Source organism: Colletotrichum phormii, assembly GCF_030913505.1.
Source record: "Colletotrichum phormii strain CBS 102054 chromosome Unknown BDP81scaffold_37, whole genome shotgun sequence".
Lineage (NCBI taxonomy): Eukaryota > Fungi > Ascomycota > Sordariomycetes > Glomerellales > Glomerellaceae > Colletotrichum > Colletotrichum phormii.
The window spans coordinates 91,898-111,406 of NW_026851479.1; the positions used below are offsets into that span (position 1 = coordinate 91,898).

A 19,509-nucleotide genomic window follows, 5' to 3' on the forward strand; every position below is an offset into this window, starting at 1 on the left:
CCCCAAAGCCCGGGCCCGTCCCCCGGTAATTGGCACCAAGCCCTGCCCCACACCCGCAACGGAACCGGAAGAAACAGTAAAATGCCGCGCCATCGGGAGGACATAGCAGAGCTTGGCAGTTTCTCGGTCGTTGTTAGAACAACAGCCGCATACGAGAGGTGTTATTGCAGTGGCTCATAGTCCTGTCAGTCCCTGTTGCGAGCTCCACACCTCTTAATTTCAACCTGCCAGACTAAAGAAAGCACCATTGCCGTGTACAACCAAGATCATGGCCATTTTATCTGGATCTAGGTATCAAGATAAATGTATGCTAGCAAATGATGGAATGACTCCACGACTTGGGGCTCCAGAGAGATTGTTGGAAGTTGAACGCCATCGCGATCCCAATGGCCGGACCCGGATGGAGCCCTTTTCGAGTTCAGTAGCGCAATGATTCAAGCCACCTTTTGGCAGACTTTTCACGGGGTTTTGTTAGCAGGCGGTGCAAGACTCGAACGTGAAAGTGCTCAATTCTTTCAATCAAAGCTATGGGCACCTACGATATGCCAGTCTCCGTCGTAGCTTTGTGCCGACTTTTCAAATATCAACCTCAAAGCAAGTAGTGCAGGATCAAGCCCTTCGTATTCGTGTTCATGGCTCTCGGAGCGGCACAGATAAATCAAACCGGCGCCTTTCCTGAATGGGCTCGAAAGCTGGGTCTCCCGCGAACCAGCAATCTCATCAGAAAGCATGGCAAAGCGAGATGATGCCTGCAAAGAAGACGCGACATCTCGGAAGAAATCCACAAATGTCATCAAGATCCTCCATTGACTGAAGACGCGGATCTGCGGGAGCGAACGGGTTGTTGCATTTCATCATCTTCGTGCTCCACTGTCTTTCCCATTTAGGTAGCGCCGACGAATCAGAGAGACTCTTGAGCCGTGCCCGAGGTGACGGTTCTGACATTCGCAGGGGGGGTCAGAGAAGCGCATTCGTATTCGGATTTGATTATCATCGAAGAGCTTATCACGTATTCGTGTCTGAGATCTGAGCCTCTGTTACTCTGTAGTTGATAGATACTATATATCTAAGTCTTTGATAGTAATGGCTGAAGAGAAGAGAAAATATTTAAAAGCAGAGAAGACGCTCATACTGCGATGGGAAAGTAAGCCCTCGAGAAGTACGTCTTTCAACAAGTTGAGCCAACTTCCTACCGATTTCAGGCAGCGCCAAACCAGCCGTCACGATTACACCTCAATACCGCCTACAAAATCCAGTTCGTAATTCATCACAATGGTTGGAACAATCCCAGGGGAAGGGCAGATGCTCTTGGCCCGAGATGCCACGTTTGAGAAGATTCTTCACAAGGGGACGTCCAAAGATGTCGGCATGTCAGCAATATTGAAGAAGGACTACGAAGCCCAGAAGGCAGCCACAGACGAGTACTTCAGTCATTGGGACAACAAGAGCGCACAAAAGGAAACGAAAGAAGACCGTGAGGTACATTCGACCTTTCGACCAGCTTTTTACCCAACTTTGCCTAACACTTGGTTTCACACAGGCTCGTGCAGCAAATTATGCTTCCTTGACCCGACAGCAAGTCCTCAAAGTCCATATCAAGAAGCAAGTTCATCGTCTAACCATTAGTTTTACAGATACTACAATCTAGCGACCGACTTCTACGAGTACGGCTTTGGCCAAAGCTTCCACTTTGCTCGACTTGCTGCCGGGGAATCCTTCAAGCAAAGCATTGCAAGACACGAACACTACCTAGCCCACGTCATCGATATCAAGAAGGATATGAAGGTCCTGGACGTTGGTTGCGGCGTCGGCGGACCTGCTCGGGAGATTGCCAAGTTCACGGGGGCATACATCACCGGCCTCAACATCAACGAGTACCAGGTGGAACGAGCCACGAGGTATGCTGTGAAATCAAAGTTGGATAAGCAGGTTCAATTCGTCCAGGCCGACTTCATGGTATGAAACTTCACTGTGCCCTAAACCCCCCTTCAAACGCAGCTAACACAAAATGTTTCACAGAACATTCCCTTCGAAGACAACACCTTTGACGCGGTCTACGCCATCGAAGCCACCGTTCACGCCCCTTCTCTGCAAGACGTCTACTCGGAAATCTTCCGCGTCCTCAAGCCCGGCGGCGTCTTTGGCGTCTACGAGTGGGTCATGACGGAGAAGTACGACAACGAAGACCTCCTTCTGCGCAAGATCCGCATCGACATCGAACAAGGAGACGGCATCGCCAACATGGTCAAGGCATCCGAAGCAGTGTGCGCCTTCCAGGCAGCCGGGTTCGAGATGATCCAGAACGAAGACATGGCAGAGCGTCCGGATCCGAGTCCGTGGTACTGGCCGTTGGACGCGGGTAGCTGGAGACACGCGCAGACGGTGGGCGACTTGCTCTACACCTTCCGTATGACTGGGCTGGGAAGAGCGTTCACACATGGGTTCCTTGGGCTTATGGAGACATTAAGGCTTGCGCCTCCTGGATTGATGAAGATGTCGGATAGCCTTTGTGTTGCTGCTGATGCGTTGGTTCTCGGTGGCAAGGAAAAGATTTTCACGCCTATGTATCTGATGGTTGGACGCAAACCCGCGAAAGAAGAGTAGGCATTTGTGCAGTTCAAACCATTTTCCTACTCGCAACTAGAGTAGATCTAGAACCATAGACCTTTACAATGGAAGTTAATAATGCTTGATCAATTGTCCTAATCATCTTCTAACTGATGGTTGTCAGCGGCATCAATGCTTCGAATAGAAGCCCAGCTAGGTAGGAGCAGACAATCAAAGCCCAAAAAGCAAATGCGAAGGCACCCCAAGCTCAGATTGGCAAAAGAATGGACGATCTGGGAATCGAACCCAGGACCTACCGCATGCTAAGCGGTCATTATACCACTAAACCAATCGCCCATGTGATGATCTAGCCCGGACTTGAACCGGAGACCTTCAGTGTGCTCAGTCCGAATTGCCTCGAATCTGTTAGACTGACGTGATAACCAACTACACCACCAGACCAGTTGAATTGTTGAAGTCAAGGACGGAAATTGCGCAATAGGAATGGTTGTGGTGGGGGATGGCAGATGTGTGGGCATTTGAGTCGTGAAGCGAGGGAGACGAGCCCTGGTGGGGCCGTGTCGGCGGGGCGGGGTCTACACCGGCGTTCTGGGCCGGAGCTGAGGTCCCGAAGCGGACGGGTTTGGCCGAAGGGCTGAAGTGAGACCATCAGCGCCTCAAAAGCCCCTTGCGTAAAGCTTCCTTGCTGGCGGGAGGCATTTATGGAAGAAATTTCCTCGAGACAACTTTCGAGTTGTCTCAAAAGCCTCCGAGGCTCTTCTGGAAACATGGAAGAAAGCGTGAAGAAAAGTCATGACAATGGGCCGACGGAGGATCAAACAAATTCCTGAGCTCAATCAGAATCGAGAAAGACTTGACCCACTTCCTAGAATAATGAGCACGTGAATAAGATAAATCGGCTGATTAGATGCAGTGTCACTTGACAACGTGGTTCATGGAAGAATCTAGACATGGGCTCCGCGTGGCGGGGAATTCCGAACGCCTCCGAGCCAAAGGGAATACAGGGCGATTGAGATTGAGAGCGTTCTCGTATGAGACTCGACGCCGGATCCATCGATTTCACAGGCTGATTTAGCCCTGGGCGTCGCGGCAACGCATATGCAGGCTACATTATGTGCATTTCGTGAGGGATAATAATAATTCTGTAGCCCTGAGAGTATTAATATTCTAAAGCCTGGGCAACAGACTTCGGACAACAAGACGCGAAGATTGCCCTGGATTTCATAGTACCTAGCCTTGAAAGCTTCCAATCGATACAGCATTCCTTTCTCTCCACAATTGACATGTCGATACAAAGGAAGTGAGCCCGTTGACGTGTTTTCTAGATCGAGCCCGAACAAACTTTCTATTTGACTTCCGGGAAGCCCATAAGCTTGTTCCCAGGGACCCAATCATCGCCAAGTTCTGTCGTTGCACCCGAACACCTTTTACCCCAATTTCCATAGATTAGGCTTTAATATCAGCCAACTGCATCCACGACATGTCCCTGCAACCTGCAGACACCCTCCAATACCCCCCATCAAGCACCACAACATCAGGCAAAAGGCTCTCCATTTCGCTTGATTTCTAGTCGCAGTGATCATGCTTGGCTGCGTCCAACACCTTGTCTTTCCCAACTGGCAATTACTCTATACCATCCCGTGCCATTCCTGCCGCATCCCATCTTGGTCCGGAGTGTCCATTTTCCACCACTGGCAGATGAGCGCCATCGTTAGCTGGATCTTGGCGTAGTGTTTCCGTGGCGCTGTGGCTGAGCCAAGACTCTCGACCTGTTATCTTGGATGCCTATCATTGGTGATGGCTTCTGCAATTTCTGCAAGGCAGACAGGGTTCTCCGCATGCTCGTAGGAAGTGTTCATGACGTTAATAGAATCACGGAATAGCTGCAGATCCAGTAGCTTGGGACCTGGCTCGAAGCTCAGTTCAGGGCATGGAGGAGCTTTAATTTGCAGGAAGCCGGGAGCGCATAGCTGTGAAGGATTGTGTATAAGTAGGGCCAGACACCGGCCTTCAAGTCAATGAGCCGTTATTGTAGATGTGGTAGTCTGTCGTCAGCACTAGTCAAATCCCACTCTGTGTGGTTCCCTATCCTTCTTTTTCGACCTCGGTTCAATCTCAAGACAGCTGTAATCATGAGAGTCAACATCTCGGTGATTCTCTGCGCCTTCGTAGGCTTGACCACAGCCAATCCCCTCGACTGGCTCGGTCTCGCCTCTTGGGAAGTCGAAGGCTTCGCCAAAGACAACCCACTCGGCAAGACCACCGGAGGCAAAGGAGGCCCAACTGTAACGGTCTCCAGCGTTCCTGAGCTCCAGACCGCGGTGGCTGGCAGTGATCCCAAGATCGTGGTCCTCAAGGGCGAGTTCGTCTTGCCTGCACGCCTCAATGTCGGATCCAACAAGAGCTTGGTTGGCTATAAGAACACAGCACACATTACCGGCAAGGGCGTCAATGTCTACAATGCGACCAATGTCATCTTGCAGAATCTAAAGATCAGTCATATCTTGGACAATGACTGCATCACGATCCGGAACTCTACCAGGGTCTGGGTGGACCACAATGAATTCACCTCAGATATCACCAAAGGCCCAGACTTCTATGTATGTGGAAACGTCTTCCTCACATCATGGGGGATACTTGATTGGAAACGTTACTGACCTCAATCGAACAGGACGGCCAGGTTGACATCATCCGTGCTTCAGACTGGATCACTGTTTCCTGGAACTACTTCCACGACCACTGGAAATCATCCCTCATCGGCAACGATGCGACATTCCGCGACCTAGACTTTGGCCATCTTCACGTTACCTACCACCACAATTACTGGAAAAACGAAGGCACTCGCGGGCCTGCCGGTCGCTTCGGGCACCAGCATATCTACAGCAACCTCTACGAAGACTTCCTCTACCAGGCAATCCACTCTCGCTCCGACAACCAGGTTCTCGTCGAGGGTAACGTCTTCCGTGGAAACACGCGTGAGGCGCTTAGCACGTATGGCCTCGTCATCCCCGATGATTCGCCGAATACCTGTGTCTGTGGTGATGAGGAATTGGACGGCTTTGCTAATCTTGGTGCTCGTAAGTGAATGCTTCTTCCTGATTTAAATAGAAATTTCCCGAGAACCATGCTGATAAGACGATAGCCAACGACTGGGGAAAAGCTGGTGTCAATATCACCCAAAAGGGTGACTTTTACAAGGCGCCCTACAAGTTCAAGCTCACTCCTTTGCCTTTGGTAGCACCCATCGTCAAACTTGGCGCAGGAATTGGCCGGATCTGAAACGTTGGACCCACTGTCATAGAGTGTAGATATTTCACGCAGATAGAAGATTTAACAGAATCAGATCACTCTTCATATTCCTCGCCGTAAACATTGTGTGTGGCTCGTTCTTCAAACCGTTCTTGGAAGTTTTGCTTTTGGTATAAGGATCCCACCAAATCACTACAAGCTACCTAACTAGTAATAGAACAGCCATTTTATACTAAATGGAGTCTTGTGGGACAGATCGCATCAATGGACTGCTTTGAGCTTAGGTGGACATTTGTGTCATCGCAAGTTATCATCGGATGACCACCACACCGGCCGCACTAACACCGGTTATGGGCGTGGCCAGTGCAACTTCACGCACTCTCTTGAAATGATAATCGGCATAGAATTATGGAGGAGAATCATTTTCGTGAGTATTATTTGGTAAGAACGGCGACGTAGATGCGCATGGAACAAACACCACTGGTGTCCCTACGACAGACTATGTCTCCTCAACCCTGACCTCGACAAGACGAGACCATAGAAGCCAGCTTCAAGTCCAATTGCAAACTAGTCTGTCTCCTATCCCATCGGGTGCTGATGGACCTCATTTTTGCCATGAGCGGGGTAGAGCCAATAAGGGCGTGGAAAATCTTTAAGTTAACCAATCGATTTCTAATACCTCTAATCTCTATAGATTTTGGGTATGCCAGAGGTACCAGCAATCTCTATCAATACATGATAGTACGTCACAGTCTAAGCAGCCCTTCCGAGTTTTTTTCCGCTGCTGCTACCGAGTAAGGCTATTCCTAAATACCTTACCTAAAGGCTACCGTAATACCTTCCTACTACCACAATAAGAGCAAGGTGAACAAGCCTTTCTTAATCCCTTCCTATAGTGTTCCCATGGAATAGAGGTATTCCTTTTATCTATCCCATCGGGTGCCAGTGGACTACAGTACTTTTGGGGCCACTTTTGGAGCCACTTTTTCTCCGCACCACATCAGTACATCGAAATACGTCACTTACCCCTATGATTTTATCCCTACTTTCACCACCAAAATCATCACTTTACTACATGTTATGATAGATTCAGACGATTCTGACGCGTCTACGACCTCCGTACGATCATGTATTCACGTCGCCGTAACCCCAGAAGAGTCGCCTGTACTACCGATTGTACGCCCGAGACCTGTGATGGGGCTACATACCGACCTTATAAGGCCCCCGAAGTTGGGGCTGGCGAACCCGGCAGATTCGACCCTTTCGACGTGCCCCCTCGCGAAGCGATAATAGGAGACCTACCGCCGACTCCTCTAGACTTCTTTTTACAGTATATCCCATCGAGTGCTGCAAGGCGACAGTACATTGGCTCCACATAACGGGCCCCCTTTTACCCCGCACCGCATCTGGTACATCCACTGCTTGAGTTGCCCCTATGATTTCCACTCCGGTACATCTACCAAATCCATCATTACCAATACTCAATTAATGGATTCTGACGATTCTGACGGATCTGGCCGTTCCACGGGCTCGGCGAAGTCGTGTATCTTTGCCCTGCTGCCCGAGGACCTCGCCGCCGCCTGCACTGCCGACTGTACGCCGGAGCAATGTGACAATGCCACTGTTCGGCCCCGCGAGCCTCCGGAGGTTGAGCCCGGTATCCCTGGGCAGTTCGTGCCTTTCGAGGTGCCGCAGCGGCCCACGGAGGTCCGGAGCCTACCACCGCAGCCGCTGGACCTCCTCCTCGAGTTCGTGCCGGCCAGCCTCGTCGGCCGGTGGGTTAAGTGGACGAATGCGGCGCCGCGCTCGGCGAGGCTGGGCCCGGTTAAGAAACACTCTCGCAGTCTCAAGTGGAAGTCAGCGACTGTAGACGAAGTCTATTTGTTTTTGGGCATTTTGATTTATATGGGCTTACACCCTGAAACCAAAATATCTAAATACTGGTCTACTTCACAACAGACAGAGGATCCTATCCATTTGTTTACTCGATTTATCTCGAGGGACCGCTTCCAGCTCCTCCTCCGCCGCATCCGGATCTTCGACCCGGCCAAGATCCCTGCTTCCGTGCCGTCGACGGCAGGCCGGCGCCGCGGGCAGCCCCGGGAGAAGCAGATGCCGAAGGTGTACCAGCAAGTCAACGAGTGGTCAGCTCACATCCAAGAGACCGGCGACCGCTTCTACCGGGCCGGCTCCGACCTCACCGTCGACGAGGCCATGGTCCGCTTCACGGGCCGGGCAGTGGAGACCACGACGATCCCGACGAAGCCGATTCCAACCGGCTTCAAGGTCTGGGTTCTGGCGCAAGCCGGGTACTCCCTCCGCTGGCTCTGGCACGTCCACGGTGACGGGCCCTACGGCCTCGTGGCACAAGCCCGGCCCGCAGCCGGCGACGAGGAGGCCCGGCGAACAGCCTTGACGCCGACCCAGCGGGTGGTCACATCACTGCTTTCCTTGCTTCCATTGGCCACTTATCACGTGTTTCTTGATAATCTATTTGCTTCAGTAAAGCTCTTCCGGGCCCTCCGTGACCAGCGGATCGGTGCCACCGGCACGTGCCGGAAGGATAGTGGAATCGACAAGACATTGGTTGCTGAGAAAGAGACTGACGGCAAGGGACTTCCATGGGGTCAACTACACGCGATTTCCACGGCTGACGGGAAAGTATGTTAACCCAAATCACTGTCAGTGGCTATTCCATACCAAACCATTCATTGGAATAACTTCCAGGTCAACCAGTTCACTTGGAAGGATAATTCCCTCGTTCTCTTCCTCACGACGGTCTTCCGAGAGACATCCGACGTTGTACGAAACCGCAAACGGCCGGCTGGAGATACCGCTGCGAAGAGGGCAGCACGGGAGGTCTTCGGGCCCGAAGTGCGGAAGGATCTCCGGATTCCACTCGCAATCGATGAGTACAATCACCGTATGAACGGCGTAGATACCGGGGACCAAATGCGGTCCTATTACGACTTCAGCCGGCCCGTGAGGCGGGGCAGTTGGCAGGCAATTGCCTGGAACTTTCTCCTCGAAGTCATTATTATTAATACCTTTCGTCTTCAACAATGGGGAGATCCTGAGTGGCCCCGGGTTCAGAACCAGTATGAATGGCGTAGACTGCTTTCTGCCCACCTAATTCAGAGGTTTGGACCATTGGCAGAAGGTCGTCGACGGGGACGTCCAAGGAGGGCAACAGACAAAAGGAACGAGGCAGTACCGTGGCAATTACACGTACGAGGGCACAGAAATGCCAATTCTGCTTGCGTGGGTTGTAGTACGATATCGCAAGTAAAAGCGAGGACTGCGCTGGGCGAAATTAGTGGTAATATCCATACCCAACCGCAGCGGCGGAAGTACACGAGGATGGGCTGCCTCGAGTGCGATGTAGCTCTCTGTAACTCAGAAGATTGCTGGTACCGATTTCATACGCAGAATCTCTAGTAATTGGAAGTATCTATTATCAATTACGTTGGTTGGTTGGAAAAAGGGGCCCGAAGTGGCCCGATTGGCTGCTCCCCCGCATCTCAATGTACTGTCGCCTTGCAGCACTCGATGGGATACCTACGGATCTTATCGACAGATAGTCGGAGTAGACGAACGCCGCGCCGCTGACGGTGGCCGGGCCTCATTAGCCTGAATCTCGAACGTTCGCGTAGAGTGACACTTCGGCAGAAGAGATCTACCTCTTCTTAGGTATTGTTATTTATATAGGAATCTACCTTGAAATTAAATACATAAGATACTGGAGCTCTTAGCAAGAGAAGGAGGACCCTGTCTATCTCTTTATCCGATATATGCCCCGGAATCGCTCCCAGTTACTCTGCTGGCGAATCCGGATCTACGATACCTCCGTACTCGACGAGCCGGCCCCGAGACGAGGAGATGCCGAAGGTCTACCGGCAGGTTAACGGCTGGTCCGTTCATATCCAAGAGACCGGGGACCGCTTCTACACCGCCGGCTCCGACCTCACCGTCGACGAGGCTATGGTTCGGTTCACGGGCCGGTCTACGGAGACGGCAACGATACCAACAAAGCCGACTCCTACCGGGTTTAAGGTATGGGTACTGGCTCAAAACGGCTACTGCCTCCGGTGGTTATGGCACTCTTGCGGCAAGGGTCCGTACGGACTTGTGCCGCAGGCCCGGCTCCGGCCCGGCGACGAGGCTGCTAAAAAAGCGGCCCTGACGCCGACGCAGCGGGTGGTTACTACCCTACTCAGCCTACTGCCTCCGGGGGTCTACCACGTCTTTTTAAATAATCTATTCGCCTCGGTGAAGCTCTTCCGGGCCCTCCGGCAGCAGAATATCGGCGCTACGGGCACTTGCCGAAAAGACGCCGTCATCAGCGAGATCCTCGTCGAAGGAGAAGGAGACAGAGGGCAGAGGGATACCATGGGGTCGAATCCACTGTATCCCAACTACAGATGGTCAGGTATGATCAACAGAACTTCTCTTTATACTGATTTATACTCTGATATGCTCTTTTGGCATATTCTAGGTTAACTAGCTAACTTGGAAGGATAACGCCTTGCTTCTCTTCCTCACGACTATCTACAACTACACCGCCGAGGTCCTCCGGAACCGCCGCCGGCCTACCGGCGATTCCTCGGCGAAGCGGGCCGCTCGTCAAGTGTTCGGCTCCGAAGTCCGGAAGCTTCTTCCGGTGCCCGTCTATATCGACGATTATAACCATAATATGAACGGCGTCGATACGAGCGATCAGATGAGGTCATATTATCAATATGGGCGGCCAATCAGAAGAGGAGGATGGGATTCAATTGCTTGGAACTTCCTGCTCGAGAGCATACTTGTGAATACATATCTTCTACAGCAATAGGGGCGCCTAAACTAGAGATCTCTCGAGAGCCAGTACGAATGGCGCAGACTGCTTTCTACCCAGCTAATTCAGCACTTTAGGCCATTAGTAGGAGCTCGCAAGAGATCTAGGCCTCAGAGGGCTACAGATACGCGGAGGCAAGATGTTCCCTAGCAGCTTCATACGCGGGAGCCACGCAAAAACCCCTCTCCTTACGTAGCCTATAACTTTTCGAGGCCAAAGTCGAGAGTGGCACTTAGGGAGGTTAGTAGTAACGGCAGGCGTCGTAAACAGTCGCGACCCGGCTACTAGCAGTGTGGAGTAGCCCTATGTAACAATAATAAATGCTGGTACATCTATCACAGCCAGAATATATAGCAAACGAATGTACCAGATTTTTCTGGGATTTAATTGGCGAAGGGGGGCGCCGATCAGTATGCTGACGGGACATTACCCCTCACAAGTTGTACTGTAGTCCACTGGCACAAAGCTAGGCTGCAAGCAGCTGCCGCCATTGGTAGTAGGTTTTCACCTTCCGCCACCTAGGACTGCCCCAGAGCTGCAGTAGGAAGCTATTCACAACTACCACTTCCTGCAGGAAATTCCAGGTAATTGACTGCTAGCCCCCTCGACGAGCAGGGTGGCTATATTGATAATAGGACCTCATCTGGTCACTCACATCAACCCCATTCATCTTGTGGTTGTATTCATCAATTGCCCTAGGGATTGGTAAGTCCTTGCGGACATCTGGGCCAAATACTTGTCGGGCAGCCCTCTTGGCAGCAGAATTCCCAGCTGGGCGGCGGCGGCTGCGGATAACTTCCTGCCCGTCCTGGAAGACAGTTGACAGGAAGAGTACAAGGGCATTGTCCTTCCAAGTGAACTGGTTAACCTATTTACTAATTAGTTAGGTAGGCTAGCTGGGCTGGGCTGGGCTGGGCTAAGTAGGGCTAGGTAGGGCGGGCTAGTAGCTTACCTCCCCATCTAAAGTAGGGATACAGTGTACTTCACCCCAGGGTATTTCTCCTCCTTTAGTCTCTTTCTCATCAACTAAGGTCTTTTCTATCCCACTATCCTTTCGGCAGGTACCAGAAGCTCCAACCTGTTGCTTCCGTAGGGTACGAAAGAGCCGTATAGAGGCGAAGAGGTTGTCAAGAAAGACGTGGTAGGTTGCAGCTGGAAGTAGGGAAACAAGGGTAGTTACTACCTGTTGTTTTGGTGTCAACAGAGCCAGCTTTCCAGCAGCCAGCCCAGCTGGCTGGGCCTGAGGGACTAATGCGTATGGGCCCTTTCCATGTACGTGCCACAGCCACCGTATACAATAGCCAGACTGGGCAAGGATCCAGATCTTATAGCCAGTTGGAATAGGCTTCGTTGGAATCGTTGTTGTCTTAAGAGATCGACCTGTAAATCGAACCATAGCCTCATCAACTGTAAGATCTGAACCAGGTGTACAAAAGGAATCCCCAGTCTCTTGGATGTGGGCTGACCACTGGTTAACCTTCCGGTATACATCTGGCATTTTATCTTGAGCCCGGCCCCGGCCCTGGCTGGGCTGGCTGGGCTGGAATTCAGCAGTATTAAATATCCGTAGTCGCCGGAGCAGTAGTTGGAATCGGTTTCTAGAACTAAACCGCGTAAATAGGTGGATAGGATCCTCTCTTTGCTCTTGGGTTGACCAATATGTTGATAATGTAGATTCCCTATGGATCCCTATATATAATAGGATCCCTAGGAAGAGGTAGATCTCTTCTACTGAAGTCTGCCGCCATGAATTTACTCTAGACGTTCTAGCCCTAGGGCCAGACAACGGCATCGCATTTGTCCACTGGGCCCACTGCTCCACGAGACTCTGCGGAACGTAATGGACGAAGAGATCCAGCGGGCTTGCCGGCAGCTGCTGTACTTCTTGGGCCCGGGCTGGCACGTCAAAGGGCCGGAAGGAGCCCGGAGGTCTATGCTCGGTAGCTGGAGGTTCGTGGGGCCGGACTGTTGCTGCGTCACAGCGTTCTGGCATATAGTCTGTATTATAGGTAGTAGTAAGGTCTTCTAGAAGGATCTTAACTACTATATAACTACTTACGGAAGTAATAGAAGCATCGGAATCACTAGAAGACATTGCAGTATTAATCGAAATGGTAGTAATAGTGTGTTACGACCCAACATGCATGACCAAGAACAGGGCCTGCCCCGCAGGCTCGCGGCGGTTATAATACACCACATATGCAGGAGATAAGGGACACAAGGCACCCTCTCACGGAACGGAAGAACTATGGTACAAGTCACGTGATGATAAGATAAGGATCATTTGGGATCAATATGATCCAACACGACTTGGGGGCTAAACGATCATTCTGGATCAGAATGACCCAAGACGACCCAAGGGACAAGGGACATGTTCAGGATCAGGACTTGTATATAAGGATGGACTTGAGCTGGACTCTAGGACAGACTTTCCATAGCTCTTCAGCAATTGACTTCGTATCAGGATTAACATCCGCTTTCAGCTACTACCTTGACAAGACTACGATTGATCACCGAAGCCTTACCTACCCTTACGATTGACAGACATAGCTTCCCTGAAGCTATCCCCGACTACGATTACTGTTACCAGTTCCGCAGCCTCAACTTCTGCAAACTACCCCTACGACTAGCTGGCCGTAACATAGTGGTGATAATAGGCAAAAGAGCATAGGGATAAGTGACGTATTGTTAAGTATCCCTTTGAATGCGGGGTAATAAAGTGTAAATAGTGGGTATTTTGGGGCTTGGCAAAAATGGCGTCAAGTGGCACTCGATGGGATACAACTACGTACAGAAGTAATAGAAGCATTAGAAGCATCAGAATCACTAGAAAACATCGCAGAATTAATTGAAATAGTAGTAATAGTGGCAATAATAGGTAAAAGAGCATAGGGATAAATGACGTACCGTCAAGTACCCCTTTCAACGCGGGGAAAAAATGGGTAAATAGTGGAGCGTTTGAGTCTTGGCAAAAATGAGGTCCATCAGCACCCGATGGGATAAGACTAGAAACGCAACTTCTCCACATTATTCAACAAGAAGTTGAAGCTGTCCTGCCGGAATTCATCATCTATCAAATCCGCATTATTCGCCATCATGTGCATCATTTTGTTCCCGTCTCTCCACTTGGGCCAGTCAATTAAATTCATCTTTGCTTTCCCCGTGCCGCCAGAGGAGTCGTTGGGGTCCAGGTTGTAAGCAAAGTTGAAGTAGTACGCCCGCGTCGCCGAAGCAGCGTAGTTTGGCTTGATTCCGTAGAATACCTGGAGGAGGTCCGATCCGTGGAACGTGCCAAGAACAGGCGTGCCGTAGTCGTAACTGGCAAGGTAGCTCCAGGTGTTGACTTCGGGTTGAACTGTTTGGGAGATGTTGAATACGGCTCGACGGGTGAGGGTAAAGACCGTGTCACCTAGGATAGCAGCTAGCCGCTTGAACTGCGGTCGGACTTCGTTGAATCCTGCGGTCCTGAATGGTGATCCTTCAGAAGGGCGGGGGCCGTAAGTACCTACTAGTTCCTTAATCTGTTGTGGAGAGGCATTGTTGAAGTAGAGTTCGCTAAGATAGCCTTCAACTTCTCGAGTCCTAGTGATGTTCGGTTGGAACAGTGCAAAAAGGGTGCCTTCGTCTTCTTGGTCGCCGAGGATGAAGGGAACCTTGGGTAACTTTCCAGAAGTCGCAAATACCTCTGGACTCGATACGATGTTCTTTCCATCGGGTCTCGGAAGATACGAAAGAGCAACTGAGCTATAACTCAGAAAGCCAGGTACGGAGTTGGCGGCTTTCCGCATGTCCTATCCATACACATTAGAATTCACGTCCAGTAACATAGACATATCGATAGCCTCACATCGTATGAAAGGTCTCGCAAGCACTTCAACCGATCAGCTGCCCCAGCACACCCGGCCGCGGAAAGGACCGTGTCATAGACCTTTGTGGCTTTCGGAGAGTCCATTGGATCTGTCGGAACAGCCGATCCGGAGTTCATTATGGCGCCGCGGAAAAGAGCCTTCCCATTCCGTGTAATGTTACCGTTGTAGAGGGTCAGTTGGCTGAAGATCGATATAGCACCGGCCGACTCTCCCCATAGAGTAACCTTATCCGGGTCGCCACTGAGACACGCGCAATTAGCATTTTTTCATTCGTCTTCGTGCCTTGAAAACTTGAGGGCTTACCCAAAGCTGGCGATGTTGTCCTGGACCCATTCAAGCCCCATTCTTTGGTCCAGAAGACCAGCATTAGAGCTCCCTTCCTGCATCAGGTCCTTCCCCGGCATGAATCCCCAAGCACCTACACGGTAGTTGACTGCCACAAAAACAAATGGCTTGCCTGTAGACATTCCTTCTGCGACAAGACCAGCTCCGTTGTACATAGAGGTGCTGCCTAATTCAAAGCCACCGCCAAAGATCCAATACATCACCGGTAGCTTGTCTCCCTCTTTTGTCCCGGCGGGGCGTTGCACATTAATAGAAAGACAGTCTTCTTGCCCAACAGCCAGGTTCTTGAGAATATTTAGATTGAGGACCTTGTCGAGAAGATCTGGAGGGATGAGCGGCGAGCCAAAGTCGGGCTGTAGGATGAATTGCGGGCACGACTCTGGTTGTTCCGTGGTAGCATCAACTTCGCCCATGGCTTCGGTAAGGCGTACGGGTGGCTTGAACCTCAACTCCCCAATGGGAGGTTTGGCAAAGGGGATTCCATTGAATGATTCAACTTCAGCAGCCTTGGCTCCGAGAAATCCTTTCGTAGTGCCTTTCAGGTTCGCTTGAGGCGCTTTGATGGTGACTCGGGGGGTTTCGCCGCCCCCTTCCTGCGGTGCAGCCCATATTTGAGCAAATAGAGAGACGAAGACCAGCGTCGAGAAAATCATGATGAGGTAGCAACAATTTGAAAGAGTCAAGAGCTGCTCGATTCCCTTTTTCTCGACGTTCCACTAACATACGATCATCATCCCAAATGGGCCAAATGGGCTGGGTCATGGCGGGGGCCTGAGACGATATATGATGCAAGATTCATTCCGACGGGGGCTCGTCTTCGGAACTGACGGAAAGGCAATGACCTCATTACGATCAAGCAACTACGATCTCATTACTTTCGTCTGGGTTTGTCCAATGAGCTTAATTACAGATGAACCAGGTAGCGCCGCGCGGGAGGTAGCGACATGGTGGATATCATGGATGATTCTTCGCATCGCATGACCCAAAATGGAAGTGTTCCTATATTTTGACAACTTGTCAAGGTCTTTGGCTGTTAGAAAATTCTCTGAAGAACTTCAGTAAGGAGCCTTCCTGGTATCCCGGTCCTACGGGTAGGAGCATGTTGCTTTCCACCCTCGGCAGCGAGATCGCATATCATGGGTCGGCAGGTGTCATGCGATTATGCTTTCAGACGGCTGTGACTTGAGGTACGACCCTGGAAGGATGAATTGTGTAAGTCAAGCGGGGAAAAAGAGGAACAAGAGTTAGAATCGACCTGAGGTGGCTGCATCGGTTGTGTTCGAGATAGTGTTGGTTATTGTCCCGTCGCCGAATCAGGGAAAAGGTCATGTTCTGCGACGGTCTGTGTTACGAGGATTTGAGGAAGATCAGACGGAAACAGCTTCAGCCAATCTGGGGTCCGAATCTTCATACTTCCGAGTTCGTGTTCGGCTCCGTATATCAAGGCAGTGCCGGGAGGCAGGTATCGGGGAGCCTTGATATCTTAACCGAAGCTTCGTCGATTTCTTAGAAGAGTCAATCATTGCCAACTTCCGGGGAGATGCTAGCCATCTTGTTTACTATTGATACTATACAGACATGTTCAAGAAGGCTTATGAAAAGATCCGATTGGCTCTACTTTGTTATCCAAAGGCTAAGTAGCTAGATCCTTCCCCGCGCGGCTGAATTACGCATGACCCGAGATAGCCTTGGCCTGATACAGTTCCTCAAGGTACTTTTCCTCCTCATCGGTCAAGACCTTGCCGTCGGCAGTGATTGCCTGATCAATTCTCTCGACGCTGCTGAAGCCAATAATGGGGCTCGTGATTCGTTTATTGATCCATGCAAGAGCCACGTGGGACATGGGCCAGTCCCGCTTCTCCGCGATCTCCTGAACTCGCTTGATGATGGTGAGGTCCGGCTCCACCGTTCCATGGCTTCCAGGCTGACCCTCCTTCTCGGTCTTGCTACGAGAAGTGGAGCCGAAGTCCTTCGGGGGTCGGGCCAAGTGACCACGGCCTAATTGATGTCACCGATTAGCATGTGCCGAAGCCGAATTTGAGGGCCATTGACTTACAAAGAGGAGCCCACGGGATGAGTCCAACTCCAGTGGCGTCACAGAATCGGTTCATCTCCCTTTCTTCTTCGCGATACAACAAATTATACTGATTCTGCATGCTCACAAATTTTGTCCAGCCGTTCTTCTCGGCAGTGAACTGCATCTGGGCAAATTGGGTACCCCACATGCTGCTGGCACCGATGTACCGGACCTTCCCTGTCTGCACCAAATCGTGCAGCGCCTTCATCGTCTCTTCTACGGGTGTCCTGGGGTCGAATCGGTGAATCTGGAGGAGGTCGATGTACGGAGTGTCCAGTCTCTTCAACGAAGCCTCTACCTGGTTAAAGATAGAAGCTCTGGACAAACCCCATTGGTTCTGGTAGTCCTTGGACTTGTTAATCTCCTCGCGGAAGTTGAAGTGGCGAGTCTCTGCAGAGTACGAAGGTCGTTAGGAATCCGACTCACGAAAGACACGGCTGACTGTGACAACGTACCTGGCTCTTCGCCGACAGCAAAGAAACACTTGGTCAAGATGACCACCTTCTCACGGGGGATGTTGTATTTCTTAAGTGCTTTGCCAATCGTTCGCTCCGAAGCTCCATTGGAGTACACGTTCGCGGTATCCCATGTGTTCAACCCCTTATCGTAAGCGGCCTTCAGGAGAGGCAGTGCCTGAATAGATATAGTCTTAGCGATGCCGCTCATTTACCACGCAGTATTCAAACAAATGTTGAATCTGATATACCTCTTCCTCATTCAGAGCCCAGCCGATGGTGCGCGAGTCTCCAAAACTCATGCAGCCAAAGATGGGAACTGAAACACGCAGTCCGGACTTTCCGAGCTGGCGGTATTCGACCTTGGTGCTCTCGATGCCTTCCTTGAGACGTGCGGGGAGCTCCTTAGATGCCATGGTCGCGAGTTGTGCTGGGTGATTGTTGAACAAGGCGTTGAGAAGAGTGAACGTAATCTGCTGAGGACGGCTAGCAGTTAATTGACTTCCTGTGAGAAGCGGGAACGGTCAAAAGGGCAAAGAGACGGCCTAAATAGTAGCTACTTCGACAGCGTAAACGTCATCAAGCCCGATCGCGACATACTTTGGAGGGGTCACAGCGCGGGTCGGTGATGGAACCGAGAGGCGAGGAGCTACCCCGCACTGCGCTGATCACTGGCCTACCTCAAAAGTCCACCAACTGTTGGTAAAGCTTGCTGACCATCAGAGCATTTACGATTCGGAATTAGCTCTTGGGCTGAGCTTGAGCTGTAGTCATTCATGCAAGGGGATTGCTTTGGATGAATGGTCCTGGAGTAAGCTCCTTTGCCCCTGATCTGGAACCGGACTTAAGATATATAAACTCCGCCGCCCACCATGAAGACTGATGACACGATGTCGCATCTATCTCACTTGGGGCTGCCATTGGTGTTGAAAGTTGTCAACTAAATCTGAAGGGTTGGTTGTATTGAATATGATATTCACCATCTCTAACTAAAGCACTCCTCAAAAGTTCCCACGAACGGTCCAGCGCCGCTGGGATCGTTATTAGGTTCGCATGCACCGCGAGCGCTGCAAGTTCCTCTGCCGTTATTGCATGCAGCACCGGCGTTGACTTGAGCATCCTGATTACCGCCGCCAAAATGAAGTCGTCGACTTGAGATCGTCCGTTTCCGGTCTGACATTTCTTGAAGTTACCAACAAACGGGCCAGCGCCGCTCGGGTCGTTATTTGGCTCGCATCGTCTGCCTTTGCAAAACCCTCGGCCGTTGTTACAACTTTCTAGATGTTTCATGTCGTTAGTTATGTCTTCATTTCATCTCATTGATTCGTGTATCTTTAAACGCCTGTGTGATTGGATAATACAAGGAAACCAAGCGGGCTGCCCTATTCGAACAACTCAAGATAAAAACAGGACACTTGCTCCGGCCCTGTGGAAAACTGAGTACTCACGAGAAAATACCGGGCCGACGAGAAGCGCCAGGCAAGCTGTCAGAGTAGTGAGCTGCATTTTGAGGCGCACAAAAGGGAGGGCGAGATGGTCGGGTGTTTGATTTTGAAGGATATAGTAAGTAGTTCCGCGACTGCGTGAGAGATATTGATGCGAAAATAATTGATAGTGAGGATCTGTACCAGACAGGCTTGAAATGAGATGAATGGGAGTCGAAAAGCAAATCAGCTTAGATGTACGAGAGAAGTGGTGGACATATTTAACTTTGTGATGCTGAATTTGCCTTTCAGTCGAGTCTTGTAGCCCCTTGGCCGGAGAAAGAGTACATCGATGTTCCAAAACCTTTGCAAAGTTGAGATTGCCCCAAGTCATGAATTAGGAGATCCTAATCTGTCATCCCATTTTTGCTCGGCGCGATCGTTGTCAACGGAATGTTTAGCCCTATTTTACGTATTCGGTATCGTAAAAGGCTTCCGTGACTTGTCTGACACGTTGCCCCGTAATGTAGTTGTCTTGTGGGGTTTGGAGCGATCCGCGCGATGTTGTAGATCAGTCTGATTGTCGTTAAGATAACATGCTATGATCTGCCTGTCACAAAGTCTTTAGTGTTTTCATTGGGCCGTCTGAATGAAACTCACAAAGAAGCTCGTGGAGCTCAAATTA

At 50.8% G+C, this 19,509-nt stretch overlaps 4 protein-coding genes and 2 non-coding genes across 6 annotated transcripts; 2 read left to right on the forward strand and 4 right to left on the reverse strand.

Moving 5' to 3' along the window:
* Positions 1–1,125: 1,125 nt before the first annotated feature.
* On the forward strand, positions 1,126–2,679 carry BDP81DRAFT_386524 (S-adenosyl-L-methionine-dependent methyltransferase). Its single transcript, XM_060587010.1, has 4 exons — positions 1,126–1,479; positions 1,541–1,575; positions 1,635–1,956; positions 2,020–2,679. The coding sequence occupies exons 1-4, from the start codon at positions 1,273–1,275 to the stop codon at positions 2,602–2,604; spliced, it is 1,149 nt and encodes a 382-aa protein (XP_060438238.1). The 5' UTR covers positions 1,126–1,272; the 3' UTR covers positions 2,605–2,679.
* Positions 2,680–2,832: 153 nt separating this feature from the next.
* BDP81DRAFT_t369 lies at positions 2,833–2,904 on the reverse strand. The gene has a single exon. It is a non-coding gene; the product is annotated as a tRNA-Ala (tRNA).
* A 6-nt stretch (positions 2,905–2,910) lies between these two features.
* BDP81DRAFT_t368 lies at positions 2,911–3,009 on the reverse strand. Its single transcript has one exon. It is a non-coding gene; the product is annotated as a tRNA-Val (tRNA).
* A 1,691-nt stretch (positions 3,010–4,700) lies between these two features.
* BDP81DRAFT_400407 (pectate lyase) lies at positions 4,701–5,847 on the forward strand (the record flags this gene model as incomplete). Its single annotated transcript, XM_060588689.1, has 3 exons — positions 4,701–5,168; positions 5,240–5,645; positions 5,711–5,847. 3 exons carry the CDS (start codon positions 4,701–4,703, stop codon positions 5,845–5,847), a joined length of 1,011 nt encoding a protein of 336 aa, XP_060438239.1.
* A 7,812-nt stretch (positions 5,848–13,659) lies between these two features.
* Positions 13,660–15,521, reverse strand: BDP81DRAFT_466168 (carboxylesterase; the record flags this gene model as incomplete). The annotated part of the gene is made up of 3 exons (XM_060594363.1): positions 13,660–14,445; positions 14,502–14,763; positions 14,827–15,521. The coding sequence occupies 3 exons, from the start codon at positions 15,519–15,521 to the stop codon at positions 13,660–13,662; spliced, it is 1,743 nt and encodes a 580-aa protein (XP_060438240.1).
* Positions 15,522–16,534: 1,013 nt separating this feature from the next.
* BDP81DRAFT_400410 (aldo/keto reductase) lies at positions 16,535–17,816 on the reverse strand (the record flags this gene model as incomplete). The annotated part of the gene is made up of 4 exons (XM_060588690.1): positions 16,535–16,866; positions 16,925–17,335; positions 17,401–17,578; positions 17,652–17,816. The coding sequence occupies 4 exons, from the start codon at positions 17,814–17,816 to the stop codon at positions 16,535–16,537; spliced, it is 1,086 nt and encodes a 361-aa protein (XP_060438241.1).
* Positions 17,817–19,509: the final 1,693 nt, after the last annotated feature.